The sequence below is a fragment of the Zootoca vivipara genome, chromosome 3 (assembly GCF_963506605.1).
Source record: "Zootoca vivipara chromosome 3, rZooViv1.1, whole genome shotgun sequence".
Lineage (NCBI taxonomy): Eukaryota > Metazoa > Chordata > Lepidosauria > Squamata > Lacertidae > Zootoca > Zootoca vivipara.
Window position 1 is genome coordinate 94,287,098 of NC_083278.1, and position 20,125 is coordinate 94,307,222.

The following is a 20,125-nucleotide window of genomic DNA, read 5'->3' on the forward strand; positions in this document are numbered from 1 at the left end:
CACCATCCACCTCCCTTATGAACCTATTGTGAAATTTGATCAGGGACTCACAGATTTTAAACTCTGAAGCTTACACAGGCAAACCCCGACTTGCACGAGGGTTGCATTCTGGATTCTCATGTGCATCGGTGGAGCGTGCATAAGCCCACCCCACCCCCTGTTTTGCCCTGCCCTCTTCCAGGTCAGAAAATGGCATGCACATGCTTTGAATGTGCACAAAATGGGAGCTGCCTGTACCTGAGCATTTGCCCTATTTTATTTAAAATAATAAGTTGTTTTGTTATCTACATCCAGGCAGAGTAAAGGTAAAAGGTAAAGGGACCCCTGACCATTAGGTCCAGTCGTGACCGACTCTGGGGTTGCGCGCTGATCTCGCATTATTGGCCGAGGGAGCCAGCGTATAGCTTCCAGGTCATGTGGCCAGCATGACAAAGCCGCTTCTGGCAAACCAGAGCAGCACATGGAAACGCCGTTTACCTTCCCCCTATAGCGGTTCCTATTTATCTACTTGCATTTTGATGTGCTTTCGAACTGCTAGGTTGGCAGGAGCTGGGACCAAGCAACGGGAGCTCACCCCTTCACAGGGATTCGAACCGCCGACCTTCTGATCAGCAAGCCCTAGGCTCAGTGGTTTAGCCCACAGCGCCACCTGGGTCCCTTACATCCAGGCAGAAAGTAGGCTCAAATTTGATATGTAGTGCACTTCTTTTGTAAACAATATTGACATGTAAAACAAACAAATAAATGCAAGGAGTGCGTGTGTGTGTTCTTTATATTGTAAGAACTGCACCTGAGAGAGTTATGGTCGATTCTCAAGTACCTTTCCTCATACTGATTCCCGGGACATCTTCTCTGTGCATGCGTACACACTGTGTACCTTATGAGCTTCCCTATTAAAAGAGGGTACTTTTCTAGAAAGCAAACAGTAGTTAGACCACTGTTGGTTCACATAATGCATCTAGCAGGAAGCTAGCTATTGTAGAATTACAAAATACAAGATTAAGCGATACTAGCATATAAAGCAATTGCTTGTTTTCTTTTTGTCTATTGTAGAAACACCCACATAACTCAATTTCTCTTCACTCACTGCTTCTTGCAAAGTAAGTATATTGTACATTATTTAATAATAATAATAATAACGGCAACACACCCGTTCCTATGTAATGCAATACTAAAAACCTGATGCTTATAAAAGAGTCAGAAAACCTGGAATATGAAGATAACTGAGTTATAAGAACTTCAGAAGAGGCCTGCTGGGTCACACCGAAAGCCAAATGGTTATGTAGTCCAGCGTCCTGTTTGCAGGACGAATCCTCTCTCTGTCTTTGCAACTTTTATCTTGTCAGTGATCAGTACAATATAGGCGTACAAGGAAAAACAAGGAGGATGTGTCTGGTTCATAGACCGCAGTACAGTCAAAGTTGGATGACACGAGCTTTTAAAAGAGTTTACTATTAATGAAGAGTCTGGACTTATGTAAAAGTGAAGTCTTTATTTCTTCAAAATAAATATCCCTTCTGCTGCTATGCTTCTCTCCTGCTGCAACGCCTTACTCTCTGCATTGATTTCCTTGCTGGTTGAAGGTGTGTTCCCTTCAAACTGTCTTTTTCTTTTGTGTCACTGACTTTCTCCTCCTGCCTTATTTCCTGATTCTCTCACTTAGTTCCCATATTGATGTGACATTTTGTGCCTCGGGGACAAAGCAGACTTAGCCTGCAACTGGTTCTATCTTGTTCTATCACTGGCAATTTAGTGCAGTAACTACATGAGGCTGTGAAGTAACCTGTAGGTTGGCTGAAGGGACCAATAGCCTTAGGCCCCATCTGCACTATACATCTAAAACAGTCTTGTACCACATTAAACAGCCATGGCTCCCCGCACAGAATCCTGGGAACTGTAGTTTGTTAAGGGTACTGAGTTGTACTCCATTCATCCTACACAACTACAATTCCCAGGGCTCCCTGGGAAGAGGGATTGAGAATTGTACTACTCTGAGAATTGTAGCTCTGTGAGGGTACAAGGAGGAGGGTCTCCTAGAAACTCTCGACACCATTAACAAACTACAGTCTCAGGATTCTTTGAGAGAAGCCTTGACTATTTAAAGTGGTATGATACTGCCTTAAATGTATATTGCAAATGGGGCCCTTTTTAGTATGTTCAAGTTAGGCATATCTAATAGGGGTATGTGTTGGATTCAGATGACTCCTGGATCCCATAGCAAAGTGGGGAGTCTCAGGTAGAGTTTTGGAATTACACAGGTGAAATGGGATCTCCATGACATGGCATGAGTTGAAGCCAGGGCCTCTGAAATGCTTCATGGTACCCCAGCAATAACAACATTAAAAATAAATAAATGCAAGAGTAACACGTATAAATTTTATTGTCGCATTCAACTCAGTGGGTCTACATGTGCTCAGATTTGACAAGGTCTTGCTTGTTAATCTGCCTTTCATCTAATGTACCGGTACTTGAAGTTGCTAGCAAAATTGGTAACACATAAAAAGCAGTATTTCTTTAATTTACTTATCCTGGTGTTCTGTTTCATGCTGACGAAGAGAAGAAGAGTTGAAGTACCTTCAGTTTCTCCAGGAACTTGCAGCTGACATTTTGAGGAGAAGCTGCTACCGCAAGGAGTGAGTACTCAATTTTTTTTCCTAATCATTAATTAATTCAAGGGTGGCTAATCTGTGAACTTCCGAATGTTGTTGGATTACAGTCCCAGTCAATCATGGGTTTTCAGAATTCTACACTGTTGTGTATATGTCTGTTGCAGTATAAAAATTCAAAACCCACTAACAACACAGCAGTAATAATAAAACAAGGGCAGACAATGCACTAGAAAAGTGCAGTATAAAAAAAATATGTTGCGAGTTAGGGGCCTAAAAATTAGCAGTGCACATATGTTGTCTGGTACCAGGTAAAATGATGAAGAGTTAGACAGAAAAGAAGCTTTACCTTACAGTTGACCTTTTCTTGCCTTTGCTTCTGTAAAGTCATTGATTATGTTCTCAAACGCTACGCTGCACAAACGCTTGCTTCTGCACTCATCAGCACCAAAGTGTTTAGTCTTTCATTCAGCATGCTTGCCGTTACTTCATTTTTTTCTTTGTGCCATTTTTGAAAACCACCTTTCGGCACTGAAGATGGTGATGGGCAACCACAAGTAAATTCAGAGGGCAACATCTACATTTAGGAAAGCACTCTCCATTTTGTTATGTCATATAACGTTTAGGGAAGGCAGTGGCAAACACGTTTCACAAGACACTTAAACTGGAAAAAAAATGCTTAAGGAAATGATTTAACAAGGTCTTTGGGGTAACATTCTTGTAAATTTGTAGCAGCACTGAAGATGTTTTCACTCGACATCTCAGTCAAATTGCTGAGGAACCGAAACTTGCCGAGTGCAATTTTGTAGGCACTAATATGTGAACTTCATGCAAGTGAGTAATCTATTAATTGGGTAAAATGATTCTGCTCTGAACTTTTGAGAGCCTTCCAAAACAACTTTATTCTATAATAATAATAATAATAATAATGATAATAATATATTATTATTATTATTATTATTTATACCCCGCCCCTCTGGCTGGGTTTCCCCAGCCACTCTGGGCGGCTTCCAACCGAATATTAAAAACAGTACAGCATCAAACATTAAAAACTTCCCTAAACAGGACCGCCTTCAGTTGCCTTCTAAAAGTAAAATAGTTACTTATTGCCTTGACATCTGCTGGGAGGGCGTTCCACAGGGCAGGTGCCATTACTGAGAAGGCCCTCTGTCTGGTTCCCTGTAACCTCACCTCTCGCAATGAGGGAACCGCCAGAAGGCCCTCGGTGCTGGATCTCAGTGTCCGGGCTGAATGGTGGGGGTGGAGACGCTCCTTCAGGTATACAGGACCGAGGCTGTTTAGGGCTTTAAAGGTCAGTACCAACACTTTGAATTGTGCTCGGAAACGTACTGGGAGCCAGTGTAGATCTCTCAGGACCGGTGTTATGTGGTCCTGGCGGCCACTCCCAGTCACTAGTCTAGCTGCCTCATTCTGGATTAATTGCAGTTTCCGGGTCAACTTCAAAGGTAGCCCCACGTAGAGCACATTGCAGTAGTCCAAGCGGGAGATAACCAGAGCATGCACCACTCTGGCGAGACAGTCCACGGGCAGGTAGGGTCTCAGCCTGCATACCAGATGGAGCTGGTAGACAGCTGCCCTGGACACAGAATTGACCTGTGCCTCCATGGACAGCTGTGAGTCCAAAATGACTCCCAGGCTGCGCACCTGGTCCTTCAGGGGCACAGTTACCCCATTCAAGACCAGGGAGTCCTCCACACCTGCCCGCCTCCTGTCCCCCAAAAACAGTGCTTCATGCTTCATCAGACATGGGCTTGTGGAAGTGTTTAGGTTTTTTTTGCTGTTGAAGACATGATTTCTACTCATGACATCACTAAGGTCAAGTACTTGTTCCTCAAATCTTTGAAAACTTTCACACAAAGCAGCAATGTAGGTGGTAAAATACTCCAGCAAATGGGCTCAAGCACAAATATCTAGCATTTCTTCTTGTAGGCCGACACTTCCAACATGGGATCTTTCAAGGACTGGTTCCCACAGTATAGCCATAAAGGCGACCTCTGGTTTTTCCATATTTTTCACCATTTTGTGTTGCTCAGTTTTTTTTCTTTTTGTTATCCATGCTTTTAATTCATGTATATATTTCTCTACAAAACACTCAAAGCCTACAAAACGCTCTACGATCTCAACAACAGAAGTTAACATAGCGCAAGATGTAAATCAGCTGGTCAAAGTGTGGTACGTCAGGAAAAGAGTCAATAACTATAGAGGAGTACTTGACAGTAATTATTTCCATGCACAAAGCACCAAGAATTATCCCCACCCCTTAATAAATAAAATGTTTATGTGCAAAGCTCTACACGTGCTGTCTCTGCGATCCTATACACACTTACTCAGCAGTAAATTCCACTGAAGTGAAAGGGACTTGCTTCTGAACTGACATGCGTAGGATTGCTCTGTAGATCATCTTATGTATTACACAAACATAATATGTGAAGAAAACCTTAAAGTTGTTTCTATGGAGGTGGCCCCTACTTTTTCCCGATAACGTTAAAGTGGGAATCCTAGGGAAGAACCAGGATTTCTCTTTACTGCTTTGAAAAATAGGCCCGCATCTATTTTTCTTGTTGCTGTTTTCATGGCTTTATTTTGGCTCTCTTTCATGTCTCTGCTGATGTACATTTTTCATTCTTTTTCTAAGGGCAGTGAGTGATGTGTTTCAGATGCACACTAGAAAGAGAAGGTATGACCTTGATGAGGTGAGCATACACACACACACACACACACACACACACACACACACACTTGTGTCTCTCTGTGTGCGCGCTACCAGCAATGCAGTAGCCCTGCATCTACGTAGATCGAATAACAATGTATACCATTTGGGCTGCTACACTTTTTAATTAAAAAGAGAACACAATTAGATGCCTAATGAATGAACTAACAGTTTCAGAGTGGATTATATGTGATGCAGGCAAAAACAACAACAACAACACCAACCTTAATCCTCCCCTCCCCTTGACGATAAACTGATAATGTAACTTAGCATTTGATGAAGTATTCAGCTGTCCAGGTCCTCATTTAAGTGATGGAAGGCCCTTATTGCCACTACGGTATGCATTTCTCCTGTTTGAAGCAACAGGTAAAGCCAGTGAGGATTTGTAATCCTCCAGTTTTAGAAACGAGTCGGTTAGATGCATGAGCTGAACTACAAAGCCCTGCCACCAACTTTGAAGTCCGCTTGGCTTCAAAAGGCCTTCCTTGAAACCTGCTCTGATGGTGCAAAGTGCATGTTAAGAGGAACCAGGCAAATACAAGGCAGCACCAGGTGTGGCTGCATCTTCAAATAAAAATACAGTGGTACCTCTACTTACGAATTTAATGCGTTCCAAACGCACATTCATAAGTAGAAAAAATTTGTAAGTTGAATCGCATAGGATTGCATTGGGAGAAAAAATTCGTAAGTCGAAGCAACCCTATCTAAAAATTCGTAAGTAGAAAAAATCCTATCTAAACCGCATCCAAGATGGCGGACGGAGCTCCATTCATAAGTAGAAACATTCGTAAGTAGAGTTATTCGTAAGTAGAGGTACCACTGTACAAAATGTTATGGGGGGATTAGGGAGGGACTCTTGTAATCCAAAATGAAAACTTCATAGCACTGTTCACCATAATGCAAATTTCAGCTAATGATGAATTCGTTGGTGAAGTTCACACATCACCAGTGGTTTGATGTGAATGAGCAGTGTGCTGGTGCACAGTTCTCAAAAGTGCTTGTGGTGCCCTTCCCCTGCTCCTGTTGCATGGCAAACAAAGCAATCCCGAGTCCAGCTTGTTTGTTTCCTGAAAGAATCCTCAAATACTAGGTTTATTCATTTGGAGAGAAACAAACTGTGAACCCAGATCTGGATGGTGCAACAAATCCAACTCTTGCTTGTCCATGGGGGAAGAGGGCTGCCATATGACTGGGTTTTCCCAGACATTACTGGGATTTGAAAGGTGGAAGTGACATCTGGGGGGAATTTCCAGAAGGTGGTGGTTTGTCCTGGATCTTTGGCATGGAAAAATTGTGGCCGTGGGTGTTTGTAAACACACTAGCAGGGGAGGAACACTGCAGGAACTTTTGAGCAGCATGCAGTAGTGGTTGGTTTGGTGGGGCAGAACTGCAGAGTGTCCCCCCTAAGACAGGTGACACTACAGTTTACCGACATGGTGTGGAGCAAGGTGGCTCACTCATAAAAATATTCTGTCTCCCTGCCCCCAAACCCTCTCCTCACAAATGTTTGCAGTTGTTGCCCTCCTACTTATGCTTAGGTAAAGGGGACCCCTGACCATTAGGTCCAGTCGTGACCGACTCTGGGGTTGCGCGCTCATCTCGCATTATTGGCTGAGGGAGCCGGCGTATAGCTTCCAGGTCATGTGGCCAGCATGACAAAGCCGCTTCTGGCAAACCAGAGCAGCACACGGAAACTGCGTTTACCTTCCCGCTGTAGCGGTACCTATTTATCTACCTGCATTTTGACGTGCTTTTGAACTGCTAGATTGGCTTATCTAACATAAATTGATTTCCTGTATAGTCCATTATTGCTTTAAAATGATTCCACAGTCATGGGACACTGGGTAATGACTATTTTCTCAGCTTCTGGAGAATATCAGGCAAGGCCTGCTGAGTTCAGACCAAAGACTTATCTAGTCCAGTTTTCTGTTCTCATAGTGACCAACCACATGCTTTCAGGAAGCCCACAAGGATCTTATTAGGGCTGATAGAAAATTTCCTACCCTAATCAAATGCCCCAATTCAACACATAGAGGGTGAGTTGGAAAAGGGCATTTTGCCAATTTCTTGGAAGATGAGGTAATTCTGAGAGGATTTGCCTTAGGTATGTATGTAGTATGGTGGAGCAGTGGATTCCTTATGATTCCTTGTCTCAGGGGGCAGGGGGAGAGTAATGGAGATTAGGGAGCTGGCCAGCCAGAATGAAAGCTCTGCTGATGGAGCACTGATGAGTTCCCTGCTCCAAAAAGATCCACTATGTTGGTTTTCTACTATGGAGTCCCACATAGATCATATTTCTGGAGGTGGAAAACCGTGGCCACTGGCTGCCCATCAGAAACCACTGCCAGGAGAACTCTTGCAGGTGTCAGCTAAGTGTCCTCCCTTAATGGACATAGAACAAAAGCTGTGTAAGCTAAATATTTAGCCTTCCACTCCCCCTTGAACCATCTTGTAGATTTTCTTTGTGCCAGCCCCAAAATCACTTTCCCATTTCAGGTGTGCCGTCACATAGCACCAGCGCTCCAAATTGCCAAAACAAACTGGAATTGTGTGGCATAGGGGTGTGTTTTTCCCCGCAAACCAGGATACAGCTGCAAATTGCACTGGATATACTAAAACCACAGGGCTGTCTCATCTTGTTGTTAAGCTCTAGAGTTCTTCGACAGTGTTCCCTGAAACAAGGGGTTATGTGGGAGTTAACTATGTTCACTATAAAGGACAATTAAGAGGTAATCTAGATAATTGCAAATTAGGTTGTAGAGAGGCTTTGTGTCATTCTAAGTGGAATGGGTAGTTTTGGTGATGGTAGTGTTCAGACATTAGTGTGAGTAACAGTTAGTGGGCTGTAGAAAATCTGTTATAGCACAATCAAGGAAGAACTTTAGGTTATTTTTCTTTGTAGCTAAGGGCACTTCAGGAAATGGTTCATCAAAATGAATGGATTTATATTGTCACTGGCTAGGCAGTTCTGAATCCATCCCTCTTGAAGTCAAATCCTGCATGGTATGAAGACATTTTGATAATGATCACACTGAAAGATCTGACATTTGAATATGTTGACCTTCAAGTAATACACACAAACATACACAAACAAACAAACACACAAACAGAGGGCCGGCAGAGTGAGGCAGCTGCCTCAGGTGGCAAATTCTGAGGGGTGGAAATTGGCTAGAAATGCATGCCATGTGGTCTACCCTGCATCTTCTAAGCTAGCTTGCTGCCCTCGAGTGCAGTGGAAGACTTTGTTTTAACCACCATGGTTTAAGTAAGATCCAACTCCCAGTTTAGTCAGATTTTGGGCACAAAATGGGGAATGCACCATCCCTGCGAATTCACCTCGGGGAGCAAAATGGCTTGGTCTCCTCCTGGCGAACAGTGAACTAAACTTTGTCTATCTTTAACCATGGCAGCCAAAACTTTGTGAGCTGCCATTGCAAACCCTCTGCCCCCAGTGCACCCAAAAAATGACTCCTCTCCTTTGAGCCATGTCGCAGCAGGATCCTGTCTTTGAAGGCAAGCACCTTTCATCCCAGTGAAACCTATTTCTAACTAAACATGCATGAGTTTTGGACTCTGTGATCCCTTGAGGCACCTCCTGTTTTGCTTTCTCCAGGGTTCACACTCTATCCTAAAAGATCAGCCTCCTCCTATTCCCTCTTTCCCCCTTGTTCCTGATGTAGATCTTCACTCACTTCTTCTTCCCTGGTGGGGGAGGCGCCATTTTGTGATTCACCTCAGGTGCCAAAATGTCTTGGGCCGGCCCTACACACAAATACAATTCTTTGACAATATACTATGAAACTTGGGTGGGTTTTTCCTTCTTTCTTTGTTGTACCAAAGTTGTATATTTGTCAGCGGAAGGACCATAGCTCAGTGATACAGCATCTGAGCTAGATGGACCAATAGTCTGACTTGGTATAAGGAAGCTTCCTATGTTTCTATGTATATACAGTGGTACTTCTGTTTTAAAATGTCTCTGTTGATGAACGTTTCGGAACTTGAATGCCGTAAATGCTTCCCTTTTTGAACGCACCTCGGACGTCAAACTTTCAAGGCGGCTTCCGTATTGAGTTTTCTGTTTTGAGGCTTCCATATTGAGTTTTCGGTTTTCGAACGTTTCGGAACTCAAACGGTCTTCCAGAACAGATTACATTCGAAAATTGAGGTACCACTGAACATTATATACCCCTTTGTGTCTCTGTGTGTTTGTAACTACATCTGTTGCGGAAACACACAAAAGGTGAACATTATTGAAACGTTCTTTGAATCCTAGAGAATATTCTGCCCACTCCCCCAAAACTACCTTAAATCCAGACACCAGACACCAAACAACAAACCATAATTTCTTTTTATGACAGGATTTTTAGCACTCCCTTAGAACTTAATCCAATTAATGGGTATTTTAAAAAGATGGTGATGATGAATTAGGATACTTCTACTTCCTTCACAAGCCATGAATGTTCCCTTCCATATATTCTTGTGTTTTACATCTTCAGTTGCCAATATTCATCAATAAATCCACACATTTTTTGTCTAACATCCTCTTATTTGGTTCCACTCTCCCTTGCCCAAGCATATTGTATGTTGTATATTGACAATGCAACCCTATGCATACTTACTAAGAAGTAAGTCCAGCTGTATTCATTAGGCCTTACTCCCAGGTAAGTGTGTTTAGGGTTACAGTCTAAGTTGCTCAGCTTGGACACTGATAATATGTTGAAGTCTACTTTTCATTATCCTCATAAACAGTCACTTACAGAGCAGAATAATGAGCCATTAAAGAACATTTATCACCTGCAGCCTTGGAATCTATGACTTGAACACATTTCAACAGAAGAGGCCATAATATGTATGCAATAAATATTTCTGAGAACTTTACCGAGCCTACCTGGGTAAGTAACGCCAAGAATCCAGCAAAGTGGAAAGAGCCCTTTCCCGCTTTCTCTTTTTAAAAATTAGCCACCAAGATGTATCTGTAAAGTGCACACTACTTTGTGCAATGGATGGTAATAAGCTCAAGAGCTGCAATCCTGGTTTGTTTTCTGTGAGGTCTCTTTCTCAGTAAATTCTTTCTGAGAAAGCTGTGGAGTTAAATGAGAGGGTTGACTCATATTGCTGCTATTTGTGTAATGGCTTTAAACATACACCATCTCAAAAGTCCTCCCTCATCCAAAACTGCACAAAAATTATATATAACTGTCATAACTGAGTAAGGTGAGGGCACAGCAGTTATTTTACGGCTTCTGTGGTCTGATCTCGTGGCTCAGCATTTCTCTCCACAAGAAACAAGCGGAGAAGGGGTTCCACATTTATTCATTATAAAGAAATCCCACTAATGGTTTTTTTTTTTTTTGCATTGGCTGGGGGTTGGATTTGACGACCTCTGATGAATCTTCCAATTCTGGCATAATCATTTTTTCTGCTGTTATTTAACATGCTTTCTTTTTGAGATTTTAGTTTGATACATTGGATTTGTTTTTAACTCATTATTATATTGATCACCTTGAATAGCTGGGTAGAACAGAAAGGCTGTATTTTAAATGAGTCACTAAAATATTTCAAGTGTTAAGGAAGAGAGATAATAATAATAATAATAATAATAATAATAATAATAATAATAATAATAATATATTATTTATACCCCGCCCATCTGACTGGGTTTCCCCAGCCACTCTGGGCGGCTTCCAACAGAAAAATAAAACACAATAATCTATTAAACGTTAAAAGCCTCCCTGAACAGGGCTGCCTTCAGATGTCTTCTAAAAGTCTGGTAGTTGTTTTCCTCTTTGACATCTGCCACAGGGCAGGCGCCACCACCGAGAAGGCCCTCTGCCTAGTTCCCTGCAACTTGGCTTCTCGCAATGAGGGAACCGCCAGAAGGCCCTCGGTGCTGGACCTCAGTGTCCGGGCAGAATGATGGAGGTGAAGGCGCTCCTTCAAGTATACTGGACCGAGGCCATTTGTAGTTTCAGAGCTAGTTGGGCTATTGATGGTCCAATTTTTATGCTTTCTCGTTTTTCCCCTTTTCCCCCTTAGCAATGTGGCACATTTGGAAATAGGGAAGCAGCTGACTGGGAACAATGGGAGGAAAGGCATGGCTACTTAGGGTGAAGACGTGGGGCTACCTTTGAAGGTGACTCGGAAACTACAACTAATCCAGAATGCAGCAGCTAGACTGTTGACTGGGAGCGGCCACCGAGACCACATAACACCGGTCTTGAAAGATCTACATTGGCTCCCAGTACGTTTCCGAGCACAATTCAAAGTGTTGGTGCTGACCTTTAAAGCCCTAAACGGCCTTGGCCCTGTATACCTTAAGGAGCATCTCCATCCCCGTCATTGAGCCCAGACACTGAGGTCCAGCTCCAAGGGCCTTCTGGTGGTTCCTTCCCTGCGAAAAGTGAGGTTGCAGGGAACCCGCCCTGTGGAACACCCTCCCATCAGATGTCAAGGAAATAAACAACTACCTGACTTTTAGAAGACATCTGATGGCAGCCCTGTTTAGAGAAGTTTTTAATGTTTGATGTTTTATCATGTTTTTAATATTCTGTTGGGAGGCGCCCAGAGTGGCTGGGGAAACGTTTGTAGATGTTTGTAGTCATTTCTACATTTCTCTTCCATGTATTTTAACCAATTACCTATATATACTATTATATTAGTAAGCGTCGTCATCGCAACATCCTAGGAATCCACAGATTAATTATGTGAAGAAGTACTCACAGCAACCCTGTGGAAGGGACTATTAAAGTCCCTAAATGAACCTAGGGTTTCCACAGCAACCAAAGCAAAGTGTCCATTTAAATCCCAAAATAAACCCATTTCCCCCCCTGTCAGACAGTCCAGGCATATTAATATAGCCTAAATGCGGTCCTGAAAGAGAATAATATTTCTGCAGTGCCAGTGAAAAAGAAATAGCTATTTTTTTTGTTCCTTGTGCATAAATCTTATTTTATATTATATACACACATAGAATGGATTAGCTCAGCTGGACACAGCTTAACTTCTGAGTCGGCAATGATAGTTACAGCTGAGATTGTCGGTTTTATGTAATGAGTATCTGTTGAACACTGCAAATGTTTTACAACTCACACAGGCACAATATAGCATTGTTTGTTTCTCTGGAAAGGAAGCAGTAAAGTTAGGCTTGCCATATGTCCGGAAAATTCCAGACATGTACAGAAATCGGACTCCTAAAATAGCATCCTGGGGAATTTGTTGAATCTTAAGAGATCTCCGGAATTTCCCGAACGTATGGCAACCCGTTCCCCCCCTGATTCTTTCCGTTTGTTTTTTTTAAAATTTCCTGGGAAGGCTGCCCCCCAGCAGCAATAGAAGTGACAAAGGGTCACTTCCCTTAGCCGGGGGGGGGGGGAGGGCAGAGTGAGGAGGCTGTGGAGGGAGGGAGGCGACAGAGCAGTCTAGCAGCCCCTAGCTGTTGAAAAAGGGACCCCGTGCCAGGGGTGTCCTGTGGAGGCGTGGTGGCGGAAGCAGCAAGAGGGGGGCTGCAGCTGGGCACTCAGGAGCTGCTGGCGCAGCCACCTCACCCGAGGGGATTGAGGTGGTGCCGTTGGTTCGGCTCACCCATCAGGTACATGGCGGCAAGCACATCCTCATGTTGCCAGGGAGGGCTGCAGCCATTCATGGCCACCGTCCTCTTCCAGCTGCAGCACCGTCAAGGCGGAGATGGGGGCCGGGCAGGGAACAGTGTGTGCATGTGCGCAGGAAAGGCCTGGATAGAGAGGGCAGCAAACTCTGAGGAAGGGGAACATAACCAGCTGTGGTAAGTTCGAGGTTGGGGGGGGGGAAGGTCGCAGCGCCTCACTACACATTTCTGAGGCCTGTTGGGGGTCTGAGCAGCTGGGTGAGGTGTAGTACAGAGGAAAGTAAGGTGGGGGCCGTGTTGGAGAAAGAGGTGCAATAGGGCCTGGCCATTTTCATTGGGAGGGGGGCTCCCGGGGTTTTTTCACGCTTAAAAAATGGGGGAGGGAATCCCTTCCTTCCCTGCTCTAAGAAGAAGAATCGGCTCTTGGAGATGCTAGGGCTCAACAACTTTGGGGGTGTCAGGAATTTTACATTTTTTAAAAAATATGGCAATCCCAGTAAAGTAGAACTTAGTGAAGTGTGAAACTAGGCCAACAAACAGCCCATAATTATTGTGCATAATTGTGAGGGTCGGAAATGTAATGTGTTAACCACCAGTGTTGTTCTCAGAGCAAGGCTATTTTGATGTGCGCTGACCTTCCAAATAGATCAATTGTGTTAACTAATTTTAATATTGATTGTGTGTGTGTGTGTGTGTGTGTGTGTGTGTGTATATATATATATATATATATATATATATATATATATATATATATATATATATATATATTCAGTCTCCCATACAAAAAATACACCTTCATGCAGCTCATTTCCCTCCCACAATGATGGCCACCAGGATTAGGCAAATTTGTGGAGGACACCAAGGCTATCAGTGGCCAGAAACCATGGTGGCTACGTTCTCCCTCTGCAGTTGCTGGAAGCTGCAGGAGGGGAGACTGCTGGTGCGCTCAGGTCCTCCTTGCAGGCTTATGCACAGGCATCCGACTGGTCAATGAGAACAGGATGCTGGACTAGATAGGCCACTGGTCTGATCCAGCAGGGCTTTCCTTATGCATGCCTTCTCCCCCGCTCTGCTCCACCAAAAGCTTCTTTACTTTTTATCTTTGCTGCTGCTGCAAGCGACAACAGCTGCCACCGTGTTGGCAGCCTAGCTATCATTCTGTATCATTCATACTGCACTGAGCCTAGTGTCCGTCCAGGATGGAGGGTGAGGGGTTTGTGTTTGTCTCCTGCCAGAAAACAATAGCGAACAATATTCAGAGCAGGTCCTGAAAGATTGTCACCTTCTCTAGAAGAAGTGTGAGAGAGTGTTTGAGAAGAAGTGTCGGCTCATGGCTTCCAGGATCGCACCTGAATTGCCTCACGTATGACAATCAACACAAGCGACTTCCATTCAGGGAGATTCTTTGGCCATCTGAATTTGAGCGATTGTTTCTGTGACATTAATAAATTTCAGGCCTCCAAGAGTATATAATGGAAACACTTGCAAATGAGGAAACAACCACAATTGTGACAAAAGATGGATTTCTTGTTTCTTTGTTTCTTCCCCATAAATTGTTTCTAAGGGTATCGGATAAAAATTTAGATTGCTGGGTACTGCTCTTGATATTAAATTCAAGAGCCAAGGCTGAGAAAGGACAAGGAAGGACAGGTATTTGCATTATGATTCTTGAATAGCACATTAAGTCAGATATTAAACAACAAAAATGGATCTATAAAATGCAGGGAAATGTGGTGAGGGGGCAGGTGAACTTTCTGGAAGTCATGCTGGCTAGACATAGGTCAGTCTATGCCAACCTGATGCCCTCCAGATGTTTTGTTCATTTATTCAAAAGCATTTCTAAAAATCTTTTAAGTATTTAAACATTTAAAAATAGTTTGAATATTTAAAAGCAGTATGCAAAACTAACATGAAGACAATAAAACAATATCATAAAACCGATAAAACAGCATTATAAAGGTAAAGAAACCCCTGACCATTAGGTCCAGTCGTGACCGACCCTGGGGTTGCGGAACTCATCTCGCATTATTGGCCGAGGGAGCCGGTGTACAGGTTCCAGGTCATGTGGCCAGCATGACAAAGCCGCTTCTGGTGAACCAGAGCAGCACACGGAAATGCCCTTTACCTTCCTGCCAGATCGGTACCTATTTATCTACTTGCACTTAGACGTGCTTTCGAACTGCTAGATTGGCAGGAGCTGGGACCGAGCAACGGGAACTCACCCCGTCGCGGGGATTCGAACCACCGACCTTCTGATCGGCAAGCCCAAGGCTCTGTGGTTTAACACACAGTGCCACCCGCATCCCCAAAACAGCATTATAAAAACATGCAAAAACAATAATTCAGAAATAGCAAGGTCCAATCTTATGGATTGTGGAAAGGCTGGACAAAAAGATACGTAATCACAAGACATCTAAATCAAGGAACAGATGATTCATATGTGGCAGGGAGAAGGACATTCAATGGTTACCAGTTCATTAAGGGAGGGGAATCGTCTCTATTGCCTTGAACGAGATGGTGGTACTACCACTCTTAAAGAAACTGTCCCTGGACCTATTGGTCTGGACTAATTACTGACCACTCAGGAAAGGGGTTGGAGTGGGCCCTGTTGGGGCAGCTACAGCAATTCATGGATGACATGGATTCTCTAGAACCACTTCAATACGTGTTCAAATCAGCCTTGGTTACTTGGATAGATGATAGAGGAATTGCAACCTTGCTCCTGATTCTGGACTGACTCCATAGGATGGGAATTTGGGCACTGTGGTACAGTGGTTCTGGTCTTCTCTGGCGGAGTCCCAAGTGATTTTTGTCCTCACAGCGGTTATGCTACAAATCAGGTGGAGGGGAAGGAAACAAGTGCTCAAAGTGATGTTGGGCATTGGTCCCAGAACCCAGGAGCCAGACTTGGATGAAGCAAAAAGTGTAGGTGTTGGCCTACGTACCTGTTCCAGAATATCTAGAACACTGTTTGACAACTGAAAGCTCTTTGAAATTGCAATGAGGCCCATACAGAATACATTCCTGTTGCCCCGCATTGTTCAGTTACAGGAATGTAACTACAGTACATGTTTGTGTGCAACACTTTTATAGCCCTAACAACCTTTCTCTTCACCCCCTACTTTTGTTTTAATTAGGTAAAAATGCGAAGAATTTTTCAAGCCCTGAAGGATGATTTGAACATCTGCCCTCATCTGCCAGATTCTCCTGTCTGTTACACTTGCTTGAAGCACAGGAGAAGCTGTCTAAACACAGCCACCACCTTTTAAGTCTCAAATGGTCTTCTGAAACATTGGACTCAAACAAGCATAACAGACTTTATAATAAGAGAGGAAGGAAATTTACAATGTAGAGAGCCATTCAGAGTACTGTAGACATTAATTAAACTTAACTTGAATAATTGTACTATCTGAAGAAAATTGCGGTTGAATCCTAGATTTCTCCATGCAAACTTTTTAAATATTCTATGTACTAATAGTTAACTCATTCTGACTGTTGGTAACAGCATCATCCATGAACAAAAGGGAGTGGTCAGTAGGCTTGGGGGAACTCTAAAATGCCCTGAGGCCACTGGTCAGCAACTATCCAAACAGCCTCCTTCCATGGATCAACTTGTCAGATGCAGCATTGCAATTTTCTAGATGAAAGCAAAAACAATTCTGATTCAGTCTTTGTGCTAATTTTTCCTGGAATGAATAATGTAGGAGGAACTCATCACTGGCTACTTCCAGACACAATGACTACATCACTTCTTACTTCTCGTCATTGAGTATAATTTTATGTTCTGAAAAGAAGTTGGTTTGAGCAGAGTCATGTGAATGAGCTAACAAGGACATAAATTGAAGGACCAGAATTGGAGGCACAAGGAGATGCTGAAAATGAACTGGTTGCATTTTAAAAGTTCATCAGGAGAACTGTACAAAATGAAAAGAAGGATGCAACTGTTTCAGCCAACTTTGGTTAAAACGCAAGCTAAATGCAGCGGTACCTCGCAAGACGAAATTAATTCATTCCACAAGTCGTTTCGTGTTGCGATAATTTCGTCTTGCGATGCACGGTTTCCCATAGGAATGCACTGAAATTTAATTAATGCGTTCCTATAGGCAAAAAAAAGTCAGAACAAAGTCAACCGTCAGCCTGATGGGGACATAAGAACGCGAGAGGGGCGTGAGGCGCCGCTGCCCTCCGGGGTTCCTGCAGGTCTGTCCCTGCGGCGCGCTCACTTCCCCTTCCCCCAGCTCGCCCTCCAGCCTCGCGTCCGGCGCCAACTCGCCCAGGAGCAGCCATAGCAGCCACACGGCTGCTCCGGAAAGTTTTACAGCTCTGCTGAGCGCCTCCATCTCTCGGCCCAAGCCTGGCCCAGGCCCAGGCAGCTGTGCGGGCGGGGAGGGGGAAGCAGGAGGAGGGCCAGGGAGAGGCTCCCTCCCTCCTTCCCCAGCAGCCGGACCCTCGCGCCCAACCAGACAGACAGCCTGCCTGCCGTTTATGCGCTCGCTCTCCTGTTCGCACGCTGCCTCTGGAGGCAAGGTGGTGAGGCTACTTCGTCTTGCGAGGCACGGCCATAGAACAATTCGTCCTGCGAGTCTCCCAAAAAACCGCAAGACATTTTCGTCTTGCAAGTTTTTCGTTGGGCGAAGCATTCGTCTGGTGAGGTACCACTGTATAATGAAATGGACTTTGAGTAATGTGAGTGAATCGGTGTTTGACACTCCTAGGCGCATTTTGCGATGGAATTTCATTGGCACGAGCAGTTTCTGAGCTCTGGGTGCAGTACTGCTCCTGAGAATTCAGATTAAAACTGCAGAATGCTAGGAAAGGAGGACCATTTTTCTGTCCCCCCACTTCCAGCTATTCTCTGAAGACTGGAGAAGAGACCCCTCTAAAGAATATTAGGGTGGTGGGTGGTGGAAGGACTAGACCAGGCATCCCCAAACTTCGGCCCTCCAGATGTTTTGGACTACAATTCCCATCATCCCTGACCACTGGTACTGTCCTGATCATGGGAGTTGTAGGCCAAAACATCTGGAGGGCCGCAGTTTGGGGATGCCTGGACTAGACCATGTGAAAATGAACATAAGATTTTAGCTGCAGTTCATTCATTTTCAGCTTTTTTGTTATTAAAAAAGAACCTAGACATTTCGTTGTTGCGCTCATAACCTAGGTACAAGGTGCAATTTAGCTCCTAGCTTTCATATCTCAGTTTCTAACACTGGAGTGAGTGAGTGAATGGATGGGATTTACCTAGGGCAGGCGTCCCCAAACTCAGCCCTCCAGATGTTTTGGAACTACAAAGATGGTCCAAAGATGGAAGCAAGAAGAAATGGCAACTAAAGAGGAGTGCCAAGAGAAATTGATGAACTATGTTGAGATGGTGAGATTAACCAGGAAAATTCGGAACCAGCAGGGCCAGACTTTCCTAAAGGAATGGAAGAAGTTTTCGATATATTTGGAAAGCAATTGTAACCAATTGACATCACTTGTAGGGTTAAAATAAGTTTTGTAAGGAGTAATATATAAACTATTGTGAAAAGAACCAAGAATAGGTATTAAGATTTGAATTTATAGCAATAACTATAGTAACAAAATGCATAATTAGAGAAGATTTTAGAAAAACCATCAGTTGAGGTTGAAGTCTTAGGCTGTGATAGCCAAAGATTTTGGAAATGATGTTTAAAAGAATGATGTATAGGAAAATATGTGTAAAAACCAATAAAAATATTATAAAACAAAATACAAGTCCCATGATCACTAGGTAACAGGACCAGAGGTCAGGGGTGATGGGAATTGTAGTCCCAAAACATCTGGAGGGCCGAGTTTGGGGATGCCTGACCTAGGCTCACACAAAAACTTCTGCTTATGCCATGGGGCTTTCGCTCTCTCCTCCCCCACCACATGCCCCCCCAAATTGGCTCGAGAGTCAGGGGAAACCCCAGAACAGCACAAGGGGAGGACCATTCCACCTGATAGGCTGAAATGCTTCTGAGACAGAACGTTCCTAAGAGTGTGACATTGGATTCCACCTGGAATATTTAATTAATGCAAAATTTCTGTAAATGTGTTTTAGACTGATGAACACTGTGAGGTTAGAACAAAGCTATTACCACACACACACACACACACACACACACACACACACACACACACACTATGCACAGTTGCAAAAAGACGTAAGAGAAGCATATTTAGGCACTGAAGGCTAAAAGGAAGCTTAAAATGTTTATGGCAAGAGTCAGATTTACCCCAGTTCTTTCTGCCTTTCCTGACTTAATGAGCCACTGGCCTCAAGGCCCAAGATCTGTTCAGACAGACTATTTAATGTTTATCATTAAGTTCAACATTCTGTTGTGCTTAACTGTGCTTCTCTTATATTTAGGATCTGTTTACTAGCATATGTAGAATCAGTATAAATAGGATGGTATATCCCTCGGAGATAAAATGTATAATGTGCCTCTCTTGAACCTTTCCCATTTAGATGCACATATAATATTACTGCAAAAGCTTTGACTGTGTCGATCACAGCAAACTATGGCAAGTTCTTAAAGAAATGGGAGTGCCTGATCACCTCATCTGTCTCCTGAGAAATCTCTATGTGGGACAAGAAGCTACAGTTAGAACTGGATATGGAACAACTGAGTGGTTCAAAATTGGGAAAGGAGTACGACAAGGTTGTATATTGTCTCCCTGCTTATTTAACTTATATGCAGAATTCATCATGCGAAAGGCTGGACTAGATGAATCCCAAACCGGAATTAAGATTGCTGGAAGAAATATCAACAACCTCAGATATGCAGATGACACAACCTTGATGGCAGAAAGTGAGGAGGAATTAAAGAACCTTTTAATGGGGGTGAAAGAGGAGAGCGCAAAATATGGTCTGAAGCTCAACATCAAAAAAACCAAGATCATGGCCACTGGTCCCATCACCTCCTGGCAAATAGAAGGGGAAGAAATGGAGGCAGTGAGAGATTTTACTTTCTTGGGCTCCTTGATCACTGCAGATGGTGACAGCAGTCACGAAATTAAAAGACGCCTGCTTCTTGGGAGAAAAGCAATGACAAACCTAGACAGCATCTTAAAAAGCAGAGACATCACCTTGTCGACAAAGGTCCGTATAGTTAAAGCTATGGTTTTCCCAGTAGTGATGTATGGAAGTGAGAGCTGAACCATAGCTGCCAAGTTATCCCT

At 43.6% G+C, this 20,125-nt stretch overlaps 1 protein-coding gene across 5 annotated transcripts in view; it reads left to right on the top strand.

The window, feature by feature from the left end:
- LOC118078013 (spermatogenesis-associated protein 7-like) overlaps nucleotides 1-19,419 on the top strand; it is a 74,698-nt gene extending 55,279 nt beyond the window's left edge. The window contains exons 8-12 of one of the 5 annotated variants that reach the window (XR_009557385.1): nucleotides 1,054-1,100; nucleotides 2,556-2,633; nucleotides 5,263-5,320; nucleotides 10,087-10,229; nucleotides 16,078-16,129. Coding sequence is in view for 4 of the 5 variants with exons in the window: in XM_060273000.1 (XP_060128983.1) it covers nucleotides 1,054-1,100; nucleotides 2,556-2,633; nucleotides 5,263-5,320; nucleotides 16,078-16,209 (315 nt within the window). In the remaining variant the exon portion in view is untranslated. Of the gene's footprint in view, nucleotides 1-1,053; nucleotides 1,101-2,555; nucleotides 2,634-5,262; nucleotides 5,321-10,086; nucleotides 11,531-16,077 lie in introns of those variants that run through there. The other 4 variants (XM_060273000.1, XM_060273001.1, XM_060273002.1 and 1 more) reach the window with 4 other exon arrangements.
- The last annotated feature ends 706 nt before the right edge of the window (nucleotides 19,420-20,125 follow it).